The 19,843-nt window shown below is 44.4% G+C and overlaps 1 protein-coding gene across 1 annotated transcript; it reads left to right on the forward strand.

Annotated features, from left to right (window-relative positions):
• The first annotated feature begins 2,516 nt into the window (after positions 1-2,516).
• On the forward strand, positions 2,517-19,466 carry LOC123767589 (chromatin assembly factor 1 subunit A-A). Its single transcript, XM_045757347.2, has 3 exons — positions 2,517-4,041; positions 9,687-9,891; positions 19,228-19,466. Exons 1-3 carry the CDS (start codon positions 2,591-2,593, stop codon positions 19,324-19,326), a joined length of 1,755 nt encoding a protein of 584 aa, XP_045613303.2. The 5' UTR covers positions 2,517-2,590; the 3' UTR covers positions 19,327-19,466.
• Positions 19,467-19,843: the final 377 nt, after the last annotated feature.

Below are 19,843 nucleotides of genomic sequence, written 5' to 3' on the forward strand. Positions count from 1 at the left end.
TGTTGGTATACCCATTGGTGTGGATCAGTATATCATCCGCATAGCTAATGATGTGTTCGCTGGGTCTCCTAGTTACTGAGTTTAAAAGTGCATTGATTACACATTGAACAGAGTAGGACTGAGGACACCTCCCTGTGGAGTGTCAAGTTCAAAATCTCTCGTTACACTCCTATGCCCTTGGAACAGTACAGATGACTTCCTGTTGGATAGATAGCCTCTTATCCACCGTAGAAGCCATCCTCCAACATTCATTTTAGCAAGTTCGCTCAGAATGACGTGTGGGTTAGCAATGTCAAAGGCTGACTTAAGATCAAGGAAAGTGGTGTATGACCTATCAGTATGCAGGGTGAGGAATGTGGTAATACAGTGATGTACACTCTTTCCATGCGTGAAGCCATATATCTGGGGAGACAACATGTTACTAATTCTGTAAAGGAGACGGTTGAGAACCATCCTCTCAAGACACTTACAGAGACAACTAGTGAGGGAGATTGGGCGAAAAGCACTCTGCTGGTTTAGTTTAGGAATGGGAATAATAAGACTGTTGGTCCATGACTTTGGAAGCTCCCCAGTTACATAGCTCATATTATACAATTCAAGCAAGGGATTCCCTGGAACTAGCAGAAGCATATGCAGGTGATAAATTATTATTAATAATAATTATTTAACTTTGTCGGAGTAGTTAACAGGTGGAATGCATTAGGCAGTGATGTGATGGAGACAGACTCTATACACAGTTTTAAATATAGATATGATAGAGCCCAGTAGGCTCAGGAATCCATAAACCAGTTGATTGAAAGTTGAGAGGCGGAACCAAAGAGCCACAGCTCAACCCCCACAAGATTTAAGAAATCTTGTGACTAGTTAATCTTAACGTTTACAGATCTTTACAGCCGTTGAAGACCTTATAAGAAAGCTGCATAAGGTGAGTTCACCAGAAGTGGGAATGGAAAATTACAATTATTATTAAAAGTTGAGCAAACAGACTATTCTGCTGTCTACGGAGCGATGGGACGGGTACTATGGGTTGGGTACTATATACTATGGCACGTGAGGAAGGGATGGTGCCTGGTGATAGCTAATAACTGTATATCTACCACAGGGAAACTGTGAACATTAGCATCATAGGAACTATGAGTATTAGGGGGACATAAATACTATGGTATGCTGATGACAGATTGCCACCTGCGGATGTAGACATCGCCAGGGAAAGTATGGGAAATCTATTATCATGAATGTTCAAGAAATGTCTAAATAATTTATAATAATAATAATAATTCATTGTGTGTGTGTGTGTGGTGGGGGGGGGGGAGGGGGGAGGCAGCCATAAGCTCTCCCAAAGTGGAATGACTGACCCCGCCCAGGATGCAACCCTACAAGCTGACTAACTCCTGAGTACTTACTCACTGCTAGGTTAACAGACCCATTAGGTGATAGGAAATGCGCCCATCTATTTGTGTCCCTCCTGGGATTCGAACCTGGAATTCTCGACTGAGTGGAGAACGAACCCGATTATACTAACGCGACCCTAAAGATTTGATCGAAAATTATATATTAGCACAAATATTAGAGCAAAAGTTTGCTTGCTATCGATATAGGTTCGTGCACTTCCTGAACTCATTATGTGACTGTAATCTTCCCTCCACAAGGATGGGTAAGGGATTATCTGCATGTCTCTTGCAAATTGTCTGTACAGTATACCTAGGTCATAAAAGTATTTGTGTGTACGTCTGATACCATACTACTTGTGAAGGAGGAAATGTATATGTTTATCTCTCAGAATGTTTGGTAATACAGTATGTTTATTGTTTGTGATGTGTGTATATGTATGTATTAACACGATGTACTGAACGGGGTGAGAATAGCTTGAGCTACCTCATCCCTTTGTGTGTATTTTACATCAATAAACTTTTTTCAATTTCAATTTCAATTTCAAGGGTCTCTATTAATCAAATTTCACTAAAAACCACGCGTTCCCTGCATACGGAATGTATGCTAGGGCTTTGTTTGAATATACCATTTTATCACGATGTACTTACACAAGTACCATGTTGTATAGCAGTATAAATAAATATATTTAAAAAATTATACGCGCGTAGTACGAAATTTTGTATACAGTAAGTTACAAAACATGGGAACGCTGCCGCTCTTTTCCCTAACATCTCGTACTGCAAAATCACACCTAAATTAGATTAGGTGAAACATTTGGCCTCCAAAGTTATATTTCTATTTATATTGAATGTAATTATCTATTATCATTTTGTTTAATACTTTTTATTATAAATTGTAGTATTTAGTCTAAGCTACTCATGTTGTGGCAGCGGTGTTGTTGTCACATATAAATGGGTTACTTATTGTAGTTAATGTTTGAAAAGATAAAAATTACCCAATAATCAATAACTTATTTTTCATAGACGTTTGGAAATACATTTTAAAAAAATATCTAGTGTTTTCTTAGTAATTACACAAGCTATTGTGATAGAATTTATCAATGTTATCACTGGAACATAAGCAGGATTTAAAGCTGGGTTTGGTAGTGTAGAAGGGCCGTGTCTTCACACGTGGAAGTAGTTCCATTGTCGGTTAAATAATGGTGCTGACGCGGAAAACTACAGGAGATAGTTCTCAAAGTGAACCCAAGACCAGACAAGCTCCTCGTGGTAAGAGCAGAGATGGTGGGGAAGATGAAGACCCCAGCATCCCCCCAGATTCAGCGTCTCGTGGAAGGTTGGTAATTAAGGATCAGACTGATAGAGACTCGCCAGCCCCCAGACCTGCCGCTCCTGTCCGACGCTCTCGCAGATTATCTGGAGATCATGATCTCTCTCTTGCACAGACTCTTCCAACCACCAGACGTACCCGACTAACCTCAGGTGATAAAAGTGCTCAAGCACAGACAGAAACTCTGGCAAAACAAAATTCAATACCCTCTACTAATTCCGGAAATAAACGGAAGCCTGCTTCTCAGGCTCAAGTTAAACCTACTGGGATATTGTTACCCGAGAGTTCAGGTACACCTGTGCAAGAACACCAAACTCCAGTTAAACGTTCAAAAAGGGCTTCAGTTGGCAGCCAAGATACAGACCTTCCGACCCCAACCAGACGTTCAAGAAGGTTATCAGGTGATATCGGTCAAGACACAGTAACTGACAGCCCAGATGTTTCCAAATTACGAGCTCCAGCAGGACGACCCAGACGTCGGAATGGAGCGGGGACTCCTGAGCTTTCCAATGAAGCAAGTGATGTGGTTCAAATAAACATACACAAGAAACCAGAATGTGAAGTCAAAGAATTAAAGGGCTCGCTGCATGTGATTGAAGAAAGTGATGAGCAGATGGATATTGACAATATTTCCCAAGCCCTTATATGTGGAGAGGAGACACTGTGTCAAAACCCGGAAGAAAAACCCACAATAAAATCCAGGCCAGTTGAAGAACTGGTGGGTATAGATGGCAACTCTGACTTGTCAAAATGTTTTAAGACTAATGAGAAAGTGATTCCAGAATCCAAAACTGTATCTTCTGAAGGTCTAGTAAAAGAAACAAATGCAAGAGTCGCTGAAACACTTAACATGTCAACATTGGATGTAACTAGTGAAGAAAGTATAACAAGAGGAATAGAAAATATAGCAAATGACAAAGAAATTGATGTGGTTGGGCTTGATGAAGATAGTTGTAGTCTGCCAGTGACAACTATTAACGGACAAAACACAGCAGTGGTGGGGGATGAGACAGTTTCTACAACTGTGGTGACTGAAGATGATGATGTGAGAAGTAGCACAGCTCCATTAAAACCTATAAATTCAGAAGAGATGCCGAGCAAAGATCGAGAGGTTTCTAGCACAACAGACATAACTTCTGCTGTAAAAAATGAAAATTGTCAACTTGCAAAGCTTAAGATTCATGATAAGAGAAGACAAATCAATAATAGTATAACAATGTCTGATGAAAACTTCGAGCTTGCAAAGAGGCTTATTGATCTGAAAAACATTCCTCGGGGACTACCAGTGTCTGGAAGGTGGTGGAAGAAGGAAAAGGAAAGGTAATTTTATTTTGCTTTTGATATTCACTGGATGTGAACTGCAGTAATTAAATGATTAGAGATAATAGTATGTGCTGAAATTTGAGTGTTTTGGGGCAATTTTCAGGGTGATAAACAATAGAAGGTAGTAGCAGCTGGTGATACTCTATGCATTGAATCATTCAATTTTGGTTAATTAATATCTTGCACCAGTATAAATTTTTTGTCTTATTGTCAAAGTAACAAGCAATTTTTTTAACCTTTACACTGTTCCAATCACTTTCTAAAATTTCTCCTGTGCTCCAGGTGCAAGGGGCCTGACAGCCGAGTGGACAGCACTCGGGGTTCGTAGTCCTAAGGGTCCGGGTTCGATCCCCGGTGGAGGCGGAAACAAATGGGCTGAGTTTCTTTCACCCTAATGCACCTGTTCACCTAGCAGTAAATAGATACCTGGAAATTAGACAGCTGCTGCGGGCTGCTTTTTTGTCCAAAACATTATGCATGCTAGTGGCTGTACAAGAATGTAAAACTCTTGAATATATAAATAACAAAATAAATGGAAAAATGCATATTTTTACATTTTTTAACTATTTTTAGTCATACACCTTGATTTAGTACTTTTAAATAACAGTGCAGTTCAGAGTGAAAGGTAATTTGGGAAGATCATTTTTTACATTTCCTTTGTAATGTAAAAAAAAAAAAAATTTTTTAGCTCTATAGAGGTTATTTAGAATGCCAAAGGTGTGCCATTATTCAGGTTGACTTATACACCTACCCCACTCCTAACACACTGGCATATGGCATTGTAAATTTTATAAAAATTACTGTCATTAGCAAGAGCTTCCCCAATCTCTGGGATTCTTGGGCAAGACTAGGGAAGTTGTCAATTTTGTCAGCAAATAAGTCTGTTTCCTACTCTTATGCAATTCTTGTTGGAAGTTTGGCCATAGTACTTGAGTTTATCAGAATATGATGCTCCTTTGCCTTTTTTGTGGCAAGTCTGGTTATGCTATATCAATCTGTGCAGTCCTACCTTGTATTACTGGTATTTCCGAGGAACAATGTCTCCTCATGGATTGACGAAGCTTCCTGGTTAGTGGAAAACGACGTCATTTTGGACCAGATCACCAGGTTAGTAGTCTGGTCTACCAGGCTGTTAGATGCCCTTGCTCGCAGCCTGACACTTGAATCACAGCCCAGTTGATCATGTATCTTTAAAGGTGTTTACCAAGTTCTCTTTTGAACACCACAAAAAATTTACTACTTATGCCCCTTATGTTTAGAAGGAGTGTATTGAATAGTCGTGGGTCTTTAGTGTTGATAGAATTCTCCAGCCAGAACTACAGTATATAAATTGTGGCAGTGATCAGTCGTGTGAATTTGAAATTAGATCATTCCTTCCTGCAACTCAAGCTCAAAGACAATATTTTCTTTTTCAAGGTGAGATGCAAATTAAAACCTGGGCCACTTCCCCTCCCTAATGTAAACTTGCACTTCTTATGCAACACCCCTCAACACCCCCTTTCCTTACATTATCCTACCCATGTGCTGGTTTGGAATTGCTGTAACATTCTTACCTCCATGACTTGGACTCATGCCTCTACATGTGTTTACACACCTCAAAACCTTCATGCCATTTTTCCCTTGGTCCTCCTACATCTACTGTTATGGGTGATATTGAACTCTATCTCTGCCCTGTCCACCATCCTTCCCACCATTTAAAATCTGACATTTAGGTCACAAACGTTATACCCTCTGCAGCTCTGCCTTCTGTTACCTTACCTTGAGGTTACCTTGAGGTGCTTCCGGGGCTTAGCATCCCCGCGGCCTGGTGGTCAACCAGGTCTCCTGGTTGCTGGACTGATCAACCAGGGTGTTGGCCGCGGCTGCTCGCAGCCTGATTGATCAGGTATCCTATGGAGGTGTTTGTCAAGTTCTCTCTTGAACACTGTGAGGGATCTGCCAGTTATGCCCCCTTATGTGTAGTGGAAGAGTGTTGAACAGTCTCGGGCCTCTGATGATACCTGGTTGATGGGGTTCTGGGAGTTCTACTCCCCATGCCCGGCCCAAGGCCAGGCTTGACTTGCGAGAGGCTGTTGCTTGGAGCGGCCCGCAGGCCCACATACCCACCACAGCCCGATTGGTCCGGCACTCCTTGGGGGAATAAATCTAGTTTCCTCTTGAAGATGTCCACGGTTGTTCCGGCAATATTTCTTATGCTTGCTGGGAGGGTGTTGAACAACCGCAGACCTCTGATGTTTATACAGTATTCTCTGATTGTGCCTATGGCACCCCAGCTCTTCACTGGGTCTATTCTGCATTTTCTTCCATATCGTTCACTCCAGCACGTTGTTATTTTATTGTGTAGATTTGGTACTTGGCCCTCCAGTATCTTCCAGGTGTACAGGCATACCTCAGAATAAGAGTTTAATCCGTTCCTGGAGACGCCTCGCCTTCCGAAAACTCGCATTCCGAAGTTAATTTCCCCATAAGAAATAAAGGGGAATGAATTAATCCGTTCCTGACTACCCCAAAAACCCCACATCAAACTAAATTTTTATACCTAATTTACCTAATTCATCTAAATAAACCTACAAAACTGTGTTCCAGTTATTACTTACCTTGCTGTCGAGTGCTGTAGGCGTATGGAAGATGGTGAGGAGGGGGGAGGAGGAGAGGAGTTACTGTTTGGAAGGGGAGTCCCCTTCCATAATCACATCACATAACCCCATGCCTTGTAACACTATGGATACCACTTCTCTTTCTAAATTTTTCAAACCAGCCCCTGCTTGCCTTAAACTCTTTCTTATCTGCATCACTCGTTGCAGGGGTATTCTTTAGAAGGTCTTCGTGCAACACCCTGGCTTTCTCACAAATAATGGCCTCCGAAACACTATCACCCCTCAACTCCTTGTCGTGTATCCAAATTAATAACAACTTTTCCACTTCTTCAAGTATTTGTGGTCTTTGTGCCGTTAATGTTCTTACTCCTTTTGCCACTTTAGCACCCATAATCTTATTTTTCTTCTTAAGTATAGTGCATATTGTTGATGTGGCTTTGTTGTACTGCCTACAAAGTTCAACAACACGTGTACCGTTCTCATGCTTCCGAATGATCTCTTGTTTCTCCTCTATTGTCATCCTCACATGAGCTTTCTGGCCTTTATCCTTACCACTGGCTTTCTTGGGACCCATGGTGAGATATATAATAACAAATTGTATAGACAAATCACCAAAAATCCAACAAAACACTGAAAATCCGCGAGAAGAATTGATGTGGGGGTAGTCACTGAGCGCGAGACAATAATAAACTGAGGGGCGGCGGGGCGGAGGGGCGACGAACGCGCTAGGTCGGCTGTACACGTATCAACAAACTCGCGTCCAAACTCGCCTCCCGAAGTAACCCTCGCCTTCTGAGACAAATTTTTGGAGTAAATACACCTCGCCTTCCGAAAACCTCGCATACAGGGACAATCGCATTCCGAGGTACCACTGTATATTATTTGATATCTCTCTCGTCTTCTTTCTAGTGAGTACATTTGGAGGGCTTTGAGACGATCCCAATAATTTAGGTGCTTTATCGCGTCTGTGCGTGCCATATATGTTCTCTGTATTCCCTCTATTTCAGCAATCTCTCCTGCTCTGAAGGAGGAAGTGAGTACTGAGCAGTACTCAAGATGGGACAACACAAGTGACTTGAAGAGTACAACCATTGTGATGGGATCTCTGGATTTGAAAGTTCTCGTAATCCATCCTATCATTTTTCTGGCTGTCGCAATATTTGCTTGGTTATGCTCCCTAAACGTTAGGTCGTCAGACATCATTACAGTATTCCCAAATCCTTTACATGCTGTTTTCCAACTATGGGCACATTTGATTGTGTTTTGTACCCTGTATTATGTTTAAGGTCCTCATTTTTACCGTACCTGTGAGCCGGTCGGCCGAGCGGACAGCACGCTGGACTTGTGATCCTGGGTTCGATCCCAGGCGCCGGCAAGAAACAATGGGCAGAGTTTTTTTTCACCCCATGCCCCTGTTACCTGGCAGTAAATAGGTACCTGGGTGTTAGTCAGCTGTCACGGGCTGCTTCCTGGGGGTGGAGGCCTGGTCGAAGACCGGGCCGCGGAGACACTAAAGCCCCGAAATCATCTCAAGATAACCTGAATACCTGGAATTTATCACTGTTAAACATCGTGTTATTTTCTGATGCCCAGTCGAAAACTTTATTAATATCAGCTTGAAGTTTTTCAATGTCTTCAGCCGAGGTAATTTTAATGCTGATTTTTGTGTCATCTGCAAAGGATGATACGAAGCTGTGACTTGTTGATAAAGTTCTCTATATCATAGTTGATAGTTCTTCTCTCTCAGAGTACCTGTTGCACCTCTGTTTTTCAATGGGGGTATTCTGCACATCCTGCCATGCCTTCTGGTCTCATGTGATGTTATTTCTGTGTGCAGGTTTGGGACCAGCCCCTCATTTTTTTTCCACGTATAGATTATTATGTATCTCTCCCGCCTGCGCTCAAGGGAATACAGATTTAGGCTCTTTAGTCGGTCCCAGTAGTTTAGATGTTTTACTGAGTGGATTCTAGCAGTTAAGGATCTCTGCACGCTCTCCAGGTCAGCAATTTCTCCAGCTTTGAAAGGGGCTGTCATTGTGCAGCAGTACTCCACTCTAGAGAGCACAAGCGTTTTGAAAAGTATCATCATTGGTACAGCATCTCTAGTGTGAAAAGTTGTTGTTATCCAACCTGTCATTTTTCTTGCAGTTGTGACGGCTACTTTATTGTGTTCTTTAAAGATAAGGTCTTCCGACGTGAATACACCCAGATCCTTTACATTGCCTTTTCGTTCTATGTTATGATTTGCCTGAGTTTTGTACGTGGTTTCCGTTTTTATATTTTCATTTTTTCCGTAGCGCATGAGCTGGAACTTATCTTCGTTAAACACCATATTATTTTCTGTAGCTCATAGAAAGACCTGATCTACATCTGATTGGAGGGTTGCCGTGTCCTCTATGTTGCCTACTCTCATGAAGATCCTAGTGTCATCTGCAAAGGATGATACAGTGCTATAGGTTGTGTTCTTGTCTATGTCTGATATGAGGATGAGACTTCTGTTGTTTCCATTCCCTAAGGTAAGAACCCTGTTATTCCTGAGCCTTCCATCACAGCCACTCTTGTTGTAGAGCGGCTTCTATCCATTCTTTGAATCAATCTGCACATCCCATCTCCCACACACTTTTTTTTTCCCCCTTGCAAAGCCACCCTCTTTCATGAACTTAAGTCATTCCTCCAAATAGAATTTTTAATTGATCACGACTAGTTGACATTTCTATTACACTGTTCTTTACATGTCAATTTAGTGAATATACACACACACATATTATTATATATATATATACTAGTATATATATATATATATATATATATATATATATATAGATATATATATATATATATATATATAGATATATTTATATATATAGATATATTTATATATATAGATATATTTATATATATAGATATATTTATATATAATAATAATTTCTCAATCTCCCTCTCCAGATATCTCCATTGTGTGTATCTCTAGGAGTATTTCTATATGTAGGTGGTGTAATCTCACTTAGTAATTGTCTAACATATTTAATGTTTTGTAACTCTCAGGTTTAGATCCATTAATAAGGATGCAACAGGCAAAAAGTCTTGGGCAAAGAAAATGAAGATAAAGCAAGATCGACAGAATGTTGTGGCAAAGAGTTTAGCATTGGAAGCAGAGAAACAACGGAAAATGGATGAATTAAAGGAACGACGACGCCTAAACAAAATACGTACCGAGGAAAATGCCAGGAAATCTGAAATAGTACAAGTGGTAAGCCCAATAAAATTATATTAAAATAATTGCACTTTTAAATTAATAATTTAACAGTTTACAGGAAATACGCTTTCTGCATGTATATTCATGCTAAATTTTTTTTTCTGGGGGGAGCCCCGACGGCTCCCCGGAGCTTTACCGGCTGATATGCTAATGTCAGACTTTGGCATCAGTCATGTGTATGGAGTTCTAGGGACTACCGGGGACCACGAGCCAGAACCTGGCCCCCCTCAGAGAGGCAAGAGGAGCAATGGCCTATAGAAACCCCCGTGTGGTTGGAAGCATTCTATGTCTGCCATCGACCGGGTCAAGCATCCAGAAAGGTAAGCATTCCAAAACAAACCCCTATTCTGGTGAAAATTGCTACCTAAAGCCGAACTAGTGGATAGAACTCTTCAACAGAAAACAAGGAAACTAGTATGACGTCATACGTCACCGCGCCGCTGTCTGCGCAACTCCCCCCTCCCCGGGAGGGGGAAGGGGGAGCCCCAGACCTCCCACGCCGGCTATCCACCCATCAGTTCTTTGGCTGATGCTATAGGCACCGGTTATGTGCTCCGGCTCCAGTGGTTGTTTCAGCACTGTACCTAGAGTGTGGTGTCTGTTTTCTAGGTGGTGCGTAAGCCGGGAGTGATTCTCCAGTACTCGGGCTGCATGCGCCTAGGGTTCCCTTCCCTAGGTGCCCTGTAAGTACTGCCCTTGGGGCTTGGGGCCACCTTCCACAAGTTCCTTGGGTCCTGCCCCTGCTTGGCCGTTTACTGCTTGGTTTTCGGCCGCTCTTTGTGTGCTCCGGTGTTCTGTCTCCCTTGTTCGCCTTAGAGTAAGGGGCAGTTTTTGCACTGGTGGGGCCCAGGGTACTGTGCAGCTTGTCTTTACCAATCATAGCGGCCGGCTCTGTTCCTCTTGGGTACGCTGTCCTCTTGCGGGGTTTTCTTTTTCTTTTTGTTTATCTACCTGGTGGGGGGTCTGCCTTCGTTTTTGCCCCTTGTGTCCCTTGTGTTCTGAGTATTTTCTGGTGGTACCCCTGCTAGGTCCCCGTGAGTGTACACGTCCCGGGGGTTCAGCTCTTAGAAAGTTGTTTGGTAGCTTTGGGTGCCGGTTAGCAGTACCCTGCCTGGGATTACCTGAGCGCGAGTCCTCTTATAGTAAACACTCGGGACCCTGGGAAACCCCTGGGGGCGCGCGGGTCCAATGGATGTGACCCCAGAGTCCCCCCCTCGCTTCCAGCGAGTTTGAGGGTTGCTCTCACCCTTTGTCTCTGGGTGACTCTCTGTTTTGCCTCCGTCTGCTGCCTGTGGGGTCGGTGACACCTTCGACCCGGAGTCCTGCGAGTTTGGTTGCTCGTTGTGGCTCGGTTACCCAGTTGTGCTAACAAAGCGGGTGCGGGCAGCAGGGGCATTGCACTTGAGCCTTGGTGGTGGCAACGTTCTCGTGGTTTCCTCCCTAGGAGCCCCGGGGCTGCCTCGTTGTAGTTCGTTTTGGGACTTGGGGGTGTGTTGGTTGCTTCGGTTCCATCCACGCCCCCTTGTCTTTCCCCTGGATCACCCTTCCTGCCTGCATCCGGTTCCTTACCGTCTGTAGGTTCGGGGCGGGGTTTTTGATGGTGTTTTGCGCCCTTTTTGCTACAGTGCTTCGCCTCCCGTTCTTCTCCCTGGCTGCGGTATGTGCCCCTTCGCGCCGGGGGTGTCCTGGTTCCCAGTTGTGGGGAGGACACCGCGGTTTTCCCTGTGTCATGGGTGTGGACCGCCTCCTTCGCCTCTCCCTGCTCTCCTGCGGGTCCGGCAGGGTCCGGCTCTGGCGTCTTCACCTGGCGGTGCTCCAGGTTCTTCTGGGCACGGTTGAGTCGTGTCAAGTTCGTGCCACCATTCGCCAGGTGAGTTTCTGCGGTCTGGCGTCTTTTGGCCGGGCGCTGGATGCGGTGTTGTTTCTATACCTGTCTTTATTTAGGTATATTTTGTACGACTGAGACCGTTCGCACACCAGTGACTGTCCCTTTTTCAACCCTTCCTGTCCCCCTTCATGTGCATGTCCAACCAATGCTGGAGTCATTCTGGGGACCATCCTTTTTAATGTTGTGAGGTGTGGGGGTTGTAGGGTTGGTTCTGTACTCACCTGGTAAGGCTCCTGGCTGTGCTTGCAGGATTTGAGCTCTGGCTCTTGGGTCCCGCTTATCTGGTAGAACTTGCGGGATAGTACCAGTGGAGTGCAGTGGTGCTCTTGGCACATTTGGGGAACACTGCATTACCATCAGAGGTCTGTGCTTGTTACACGACTTACTTGCGAGCATAAGCCTTCTTGCTGGTTCGTCCGTGGACTTCCAGGGCGCACTAGCCTGTTTTCGTATGGCAGTTCCGGCCCATCCTGGTTGTGGGGGGTATGTGGGCCGGTGGACTGCTCCTAGCAACTGCCTGGTGGGCCACCCTCTGGCCAGTCTAGCCTGGCCTTGGGCCGGGCTTCAGGTGTAAAAGAGCTCCCAGTACCTCATCCACCAGGTATCGAGCGGGGTTTCTCCGCCGTCGGTCGCCTGGTGCAGGTTTCTGGGCCTGCAGGGTTTTGTCGTGTCTCCGTTGGCCCTGTCTGGGGTCTGCCTGCTCCGTTCTCTGCCTTTGCAGAAGAGAGTTGCTATTTACATGTTGCATGTTGCAGTGGTGCCTGTTGCTGCTGCTGCTGCACGTGTGCATTGGTACCGTGTTTCACAGTGGCGTGTCCTTGTTCCTGTGTCCGGTTGTGGAGTGGCACTTTGCTGCCGTTTTGTGCCTGGGGATTGCGTGGGGTTTTTCTGTCCCTGCCTGATTGTCCACCCCTGGTTGTTCTCCTGGGGTTTTTGTGCTTTTGCTCTTTCTTCCTGCCTCCCCTGCAGCAGGGATGTTCTGCGTGTGTTCTTAGGCGTTGGTCAGCCTGTGTCCTGTGATGTGCTTCTTTGTCTCGGTCTATTGCAGTTGTTCGTACCCCTTGGTTCGGGTACTGTTCTGGCGGCGACCCTTCCGCCTTCTTTGGTTTCCTAGCTTGCCCTGCCGGTTGTTTTTTTTTGGGGTCTTGCGATGTCTCGCGTCGGACCCGTCGTTTCTGAACTCCTGGCGGGCTTGCATGCTTTGGGGAGTTTTTCTGTTCGGCAGACGTTCCATCTCCTTGTGCCGCCAGGGTTTCGGTGGTCGCGCCCGAGATCTTCCCGCGGCTCCGCCTTTTTCCTGGGCTCGGAGGGGCCTTGTTGGGACTGCTTATGTTCTGCCTCGCGGTCTCGCCTCCGGTTGGTGGTCGGGTGGCTTCGTGGTAGGTGTCCCACCTGCGTGCTTCTCTAGGTGGCAGTATGGGGTATTTTGGCGGTCCTTCCTTTTCCTGTCCCTTCTTAGGTGGTTACTCTTGTTAGCTTGGTTTACTCTCGGCTTGGTTTTCTGGTGGGGGTTGGGGGCCGTCGTCTTGCCACATACTGTCGCCTCTTTTCGTGCGGCGCAGGCGGAGCCACTTCAGCTTGCTTTCGGTCTTGGTGTTGCTTCTGCACCGTTAGTCAGCTGTCTTGTGTGTCGTTTCAACTCCGGCCTGTTCATGCGCCGCTTGCACCATCCTGGTCTCTGGTCAGCGTGCTCTGTCTTCTCCTCGATTGGTAGTGCCCCTTCGGTTCCGGTGTGTTTTTTCGTCGGCTCTTCCTTTGGGCCTTTGCCTCTGGGGGTCGAGTCGCTGAGTTTTCTTGCTCCTTCGGTTTTAGCGTTTTGGTTGTTTGGTGGCAGCAGTCTCCATCTTTTCTGGCGCAGGGTGGGGCTGCTGCATTCTGGAGGGGTCCAGGGTTTGTGGGTGCTTCGTTGGTCGGGCCGGGGGTGTGTCGTTTTTGTGTTCAGTGGCGGCCCTCCGCTGTTGTTTGCGTGCCACGGCGTTTGGGTCCGGAGCGCGTTTTGCGTTGATCCGGTTCTGTTCTTCCCGGTTCGCGGGTGATAGTGTCCCGGGTGGTCAGCCGTGTTCTTGCGGCTCAGCTGCCTGTGTTCTTCCCTCATGCCTGTGGCGTTCGTGGCTTCGCTGCTCTCGCTGCCGTCTGGGCAACGTGGCCTTGCGGTCTTTCGGGCATGGATTTTTGGTGTTTGTGCAGGGGCCTTGCTGCTCGTGGTTCTCGTGTTGTTCCCGGGATTTTCGGGGCTGTGGCGCCTTGGGTTGGCGTTTGCTGTCGGTTGTCTCGACTCCTTGGGGGGTGCGTGGTGTCCGCCTCCCGGTTCTGTCCCTTTGACCTTCCTCTGTGAGTAGTTAGCTCTGGGGAGCCGACGGGGCTCCCCCCAGAAAACCAGCGTTGAATGTAATGAAACGCCATTTTCTGGGTGAGACCCGGAGGCTCCCCGGCAACCCTCCCTCCCTCCCTCCGGTTGGCGTTTTTCGCGTGTTTTGACATCCAGCCTCAGAACTGATGGGTGGATAGCCGGCGTGGGAGGTCTGGGGCTCCACCTTTCCCCTCCCGGGGAGGGGGGAGTTGCGCAGACAGCGGCGCGGTGACGTATGACTTCATACTAGTTTCCTTGTTTTCTGTTGAAGAGTTCTATCCACTAGTTCGGCTTTAGGAAGCAATTTTCACCAGAATAGGGGTTTGTTTTGGAATGCTTACCTTTCTGGATGCTTGACCCGGTCGATGGCAGACATAGAATGCCTCCAACCACACGGGGGTTTCTATAGGCCATTGCTCCCCTTGCCTCTCTGAGGGGGCCAGGTTCTGGCTCGTGGTCCCCGGTAGGCCCTAGAACTCCATACACATGACTGATGCCAAAGTCTGACATTAGCATATCAGCCGGTAAAGCTCCGGGGAGCCTCCGGGTCTCGCCCAGAAAATGGCGTTTCATTACATTCAACGCTGGTTTTTTTACAATATGTACTTTTCTGAGCTAGAGCCCCCCTCAGTATCATCTCTATACTTTCTATCTGTGGTCTTTTTAGGACAGCCCTTGCACCAGATTTAGATTTGTCTCAGAAGACAATTACCTTACCTTTGAGATGATTTCGGGGCTTAGCGTCCCCGCGGCCCGGTCGTCGACCTGGCCTCCTCGTTGCTGGACTTGAAGTATCCTTCAAAATTATTTTGTTTTCCTTCTAAGAAGCAGGAATCTCAGTGGAGAGCATAACTCAAACCATCCCAGGGTAACTGCTGCTAAAAATACACTATATAATATCACTAACAAAGTTTCGTCCAAATGAATATTAATTATTATAAAAAAAATTGCCAATGATTTTTCTGAACTACAGTTCTGATAGACCTAAATTCAACTAAAATGACCATCAGATTATCGCAGTACCTTGCAAATAGGGCAGTGGTGCCATAGTTGTCAGTCAGCTGAGCTCTAACAGAATCAGTTTTGCTACACAATATGTTCAGGTTTGGTATTGTCAGACCGTTTGGGTATTGTTTCCTTCTCCAGAACTTTGCGCTGTGTTAACCTTAGTAAGTAAGATGACACTTACTCCTCACTCTCATTCTTCTTTCTGTTAGAGCAACTTGTTTAACCCTTAAAGTGCGCATCACGTCATATGACGTGCTGGACATTGTACCAGTAAACTGCGCATCACGTCATATGATGTGTTGGAGTACTACGCAAGATTTAAACAGCCCGCGGATACACAGGGTTCACCACACCTTCATCAGGGCTCTTGTAAACAGACGCCATTTTTAAAAAAAATCGTGGGCCAAACTCCCGGGTGTTATTGGCCTCAGTATTGAGTGAGCAACCAAGCCTGACGCACGCAGCATGAGCTAACAGCACTGCTGTTCAGCTTGTGACCACAGCATCGCCTAAAAATGCCAAATTATACTTGTTCATGCTATTATGTAGCGATGATATTATTACAGAAGACCCCTGACTGTGATAAAACTGACCAGGGTTCTGATAAGAGCAGGATTGTGGTGATATTTAGCGCTGTGCGCCATGGAAGGAGGTGTAATGCTGTGGGAGGGAGGGTGGTGGCGATGTCTTTTGACTGTGTGTGGCCACCATTTATTGACTGCACTCACCATACCAGCTTAGTGGTTCGCTATGGTGAACACAAATGTAGATACTTATATATAACGTGCGTATAGAGGGTATAAACAGCAAGAGAAGGTTTGGAGCCGCCATTTTGGTGAGAGCGGTGGCGTCGTCTGCACGACGCCACCGTGCAGACGACGGTGTTGTTTACTGGTTACCACGATGGTCTTTGGGCACCATACCAGTTTATTTGTACAAGTATGATGAATAAAACAGGTAGATATTTATATATAATGTGTGTATATAGCGTAATAACACCACACAGTGTTGTTGGATGAGAAATATTAGTGCGTCTGGCCTTGAGGGCGGCCGCCGATCAGCTGACTGTGTGAGTAGCCACATCTCTGTGCCTTTACTCACCATACAAGCTTAGATGTACAGTTATGGTGAACAAAACATGTAGATACTTATATATAACGTCTGTATATAAGATATATAGCGTAATAACACCACACAGTATTGTTGGAGGAGGAGAAATATTAGTGCGTCTGACCTTGAGGGCGGCCGCCGATCAGCTGACTGTGTGAGTAGCCACATCTCTGTGCCTTTACTCACCATACAAGCTTAGATGTACAGTTATGGTGAACAAAACATGTAGATACTTATATATAACGTCTGTATATAGTGGATTATAGCAAAAACATTATTGTGGGAGGAGAATGAGGGTGAGTCAGATGACTGGAGGGAGGGCGGGAGTGGCTGGCTGGTACACGGCGGTCACTCCTCATTACTTTTTGACTCATAATAGCTACTTAGTGGTTCGTTATAGTGAACAAAACATGCAAATACTTATATATAACCTGTGCTTATAGTGTAATAACCGACAAAGTATTTGTTCACTGATTGATGAACATAATTGAATCAACAATATGCACACCATATTTTTGAGTATACCAACGATTCACTCATTTTATTATATAAATATATCAAACTACACACTATTGAATAATATTACAGCAAAAAAAGTATGAAAAATCAATCAGAGACATTGAAATAATTCGGTAATTATCTCTTTGTGGCAACTCTGGCCTGACAGCTTGCGAGCAACAGACCACCTGGGATGCATGCTGAGTCAGTGCCTATAATTTGCCAGACTTCCCAGCCCTATAGCGGGCAATATATGCCACTTACGATTTTTTTATTATTTTTCCCGTGATCAGTGAACACAAATTAACAGGTTAGAAAGAAAAAATAATTTTTTTTTTTTTCAAAATGACATGCGCCTGTGGGGATGGCAGGATATTAGACCCCGAGCATGTTAAGGGTTAATGTTCCGATACATCATAATGTATTTAAGTTAACTACATGTAATATATTTATTTTCATCGCTAAAGGCTTCTAAGTTGTTTGAAGTTCATTTAATTTTGCATAGCATCAATTGACTGTAGTAGGACTGCACTTCATGTTAACTGGTGATACACCAGACAGGTCACGTGTGTTTACTCTAAGGTCTAGAAAGGAACTAAATATCTAAAGTTTTTCCAGTATTGCAAATGATCTGTATTAGTTGCTGTTGGCAAATAATGTCCCCATAGAACTAGCAGGATGTTAAAATATTGCAGGGGTGACAAGTCACCATAAGACAATGTCATTCATCATTTGTGTATCACATGAGAGGGCAGAAACACATGGCTAGTTCACAAGATTCAATTATTTTAGCAAGGAAATATAGGTGTTTCTACTCACTAATGATTTTCTGTAATATCTTTCAATGTATTTGTAGTTATTGGTCGTGATTTTGGCCGAGTTACCTGGAGATTGATTACAGTACTGAGATCCGAATCTGTGAACTGTTACAATTTTTGTTTTTCCCATGCCTGCTCTTGTTCTCATTAAGAAAAGCAATTGAGTGTTTAATCCTTCAAGTACTTCTGTTGCCCTCAAATGATAGCCACCTGTGCCCCAATTGCCTACACGAGACTAGATGGGCCCCATAATATTGTATTCAAAAGTCCCACCAATTCTGTTTGGACATCATTCGACACTAGGAGACCTCTGGCTATTGTTTACCATATTGGAAAAAATCGAAAGCCTTAGTTCCCTCCTGGAGCCTCAGTAAAAAGATGAATACATTGAATTATCTTGAATTGCTAATTGTTATTATACCATCCAAACACCTCTTTGACACTCAAGGGAGTGGGAGGAATGTGGATGGAAGGATGGAGTGAGAGATGGGTTGATTGAGGAATTGGTGGAATGAGGCTAGACAGACTGCAAGGCTGGATAAACAGGTTAGACATGTCAATAACCTGTTTGATACCTCCCACACCACCTGCACGAAAGAAAATTGCCAGCCATTGGATAATATTACAACTTTTTCCCTAAAATGGTTGCAAATTTTGCTTTACTCTTGTAAATATTTAAATGAATGAACAAACAAATAAGTGCAAATAATGGGTGCACCCATTTGCAATACAACACTCAACACCCATTTTTTTTTTTTTTTTTTTTTTTTTTTAAATATATATATAATATATACACAAGAGTTGTCACATTCTTCTACAGCCACTAGTACGCGTAGCATTTCGGGCAAGTCCTTAATCCTAAGTTCCCTGGAATACGACCCTCGCGAAGAATTGTTTAACAACCTAGTACCCATTTTACTGTTGAGTTAAACAGAGGCTACAGTTAAGGATTTGCGCCCAGTAAATCCTCCCCAGCCCGGATACGAACCCAGGACAAAGCGCTAGTGGAACGTCAGGCGAGCGTCTTACCACTTTGCCACGAATTCCTGAAACCACATCCACTCCACCTGCCAACACCTTCCTTCCCCTCCCCCCCCCATTATTCTTGACATCATAATCACTCCCGACACCCACTTACACTAGATAAGTGGGTAAGATACTATACTTATACTCGACATGCTTATACTAGATAAATGAAGTAGGGTATTGTAAGATGAACAATGAGAAACATGGTTACAGACCACAGCAAACAAAAACTTGTGTGATCAGTCAGTTAACAAAAGTGACAAGGATTCCACAGCTAAATGTCACATTAGTGGCATTTCACTCCTTCCCCCTGAAGAGAAAATATTTCATTAACAATTCCTAATGTTGCAAAAAATTGCTTTGTGAGGTTACATATAATATGCAATGTGTTTTTTTTTTATATAAATATTTTAGTTCATTTGAAACTTTTAGTGGCAAGGTCAGTGGCCCACATCTTAATCAATTCTGACCACGATTCTCTTTGCCAAGTAAGTTTTAAACAAAGCAGGCAAGTATATCCATCCTGCAGAGTGTGCATTGCAACTGGATGTTCCCCAAATGGAGATTGCATTATACTGTACTTGATAATTAGAAATATCTGGCAGTTCATCTAATTAATTCCATTTTTTCAGATTAAAGATCCAAAGAAGATCAAGAAGATGAAGAAGAAGCAGTTGAGATACATCCAAACAAGAGACACCACTGATCTTGTGCAGAAACAGAAGAATTGATCTTAACAGTATATATAAATATTGTGTCTATTGTTAATAAATACTTGATAACATTTATTTTTGCAATTCCTGTAACATTTAATATTCTACCCAAGAAATTGCTACTGTCATAATATATTAAAGTTTCACTTGCAAGCACAGTAATGCACGTTCTTAACCCTTTAACTGCGCAACGCGACTGCAGGCCCAGGCTTCGGGTGCGCAACGCGCCTCCGGGTGTTATTATTTTTCACTTTCCATTCAAAACTCCCGCGTCTACATGGGGTTCACATCGGCTTCCTCAGGGCTCTTGTAAACAGATGCCATCTTTAAAAAAAATCATGGTCCACATTGCCGGGTGTCAGAGCCTCAGTTGTGAGTGAGCAACCAAGGCTGGCACTCGCAGCATGAGCGCACAGCACTGCTGTTCAGCGTGTGACCACAGCATCGCCTAATATTGTCAAAATATATATATAATCTGTTTTATTTACCCATGATAGTATTATAGAAGAGCCCGAGTGTGATAATGACTGGGTAC

The sequence above is a fragment of the Procambarus clarkii genome, chromosome 67, assembly GCF_040958095.1.
Source record: "Procambarus clarkii isolate CNS0578487 chromosome 67, FALCON_Pclarkii_2.0, whole genome shotgun sequence".
Lineage (NCBI taxonomy): Eukaryota > Metazoa > Arthropoda > Malacostraca > Decapoda > Cambaridae > Procambarus > Procambarus clarkii.

Excerpts from the sequence above, each read along its gene's own strand:
- LOC123767589 (XM_045757347.2), top strand. The coding sequence starts at position 2,591 with ATGGTGCTGACGCGGAAAACTACAGGAGATAGTTCTCAAAGTGAACCC. Across the intron at positions 4,042-9,686 it reads TGGAAGAAGGAAAAGGAAAG|GTTTAGATCCATTAATAAGG; the intron begins GTAATTTTATTT and ends TGTAACTCTCAG. Across the intron at positions 9,892-19,227 it reads AATCTGAAATAGTACAAGTG|ATTAAAGATCCAAAGAAGAT; the intron begins GTAAGCCCAATA and ends CCATTTTTTCAG.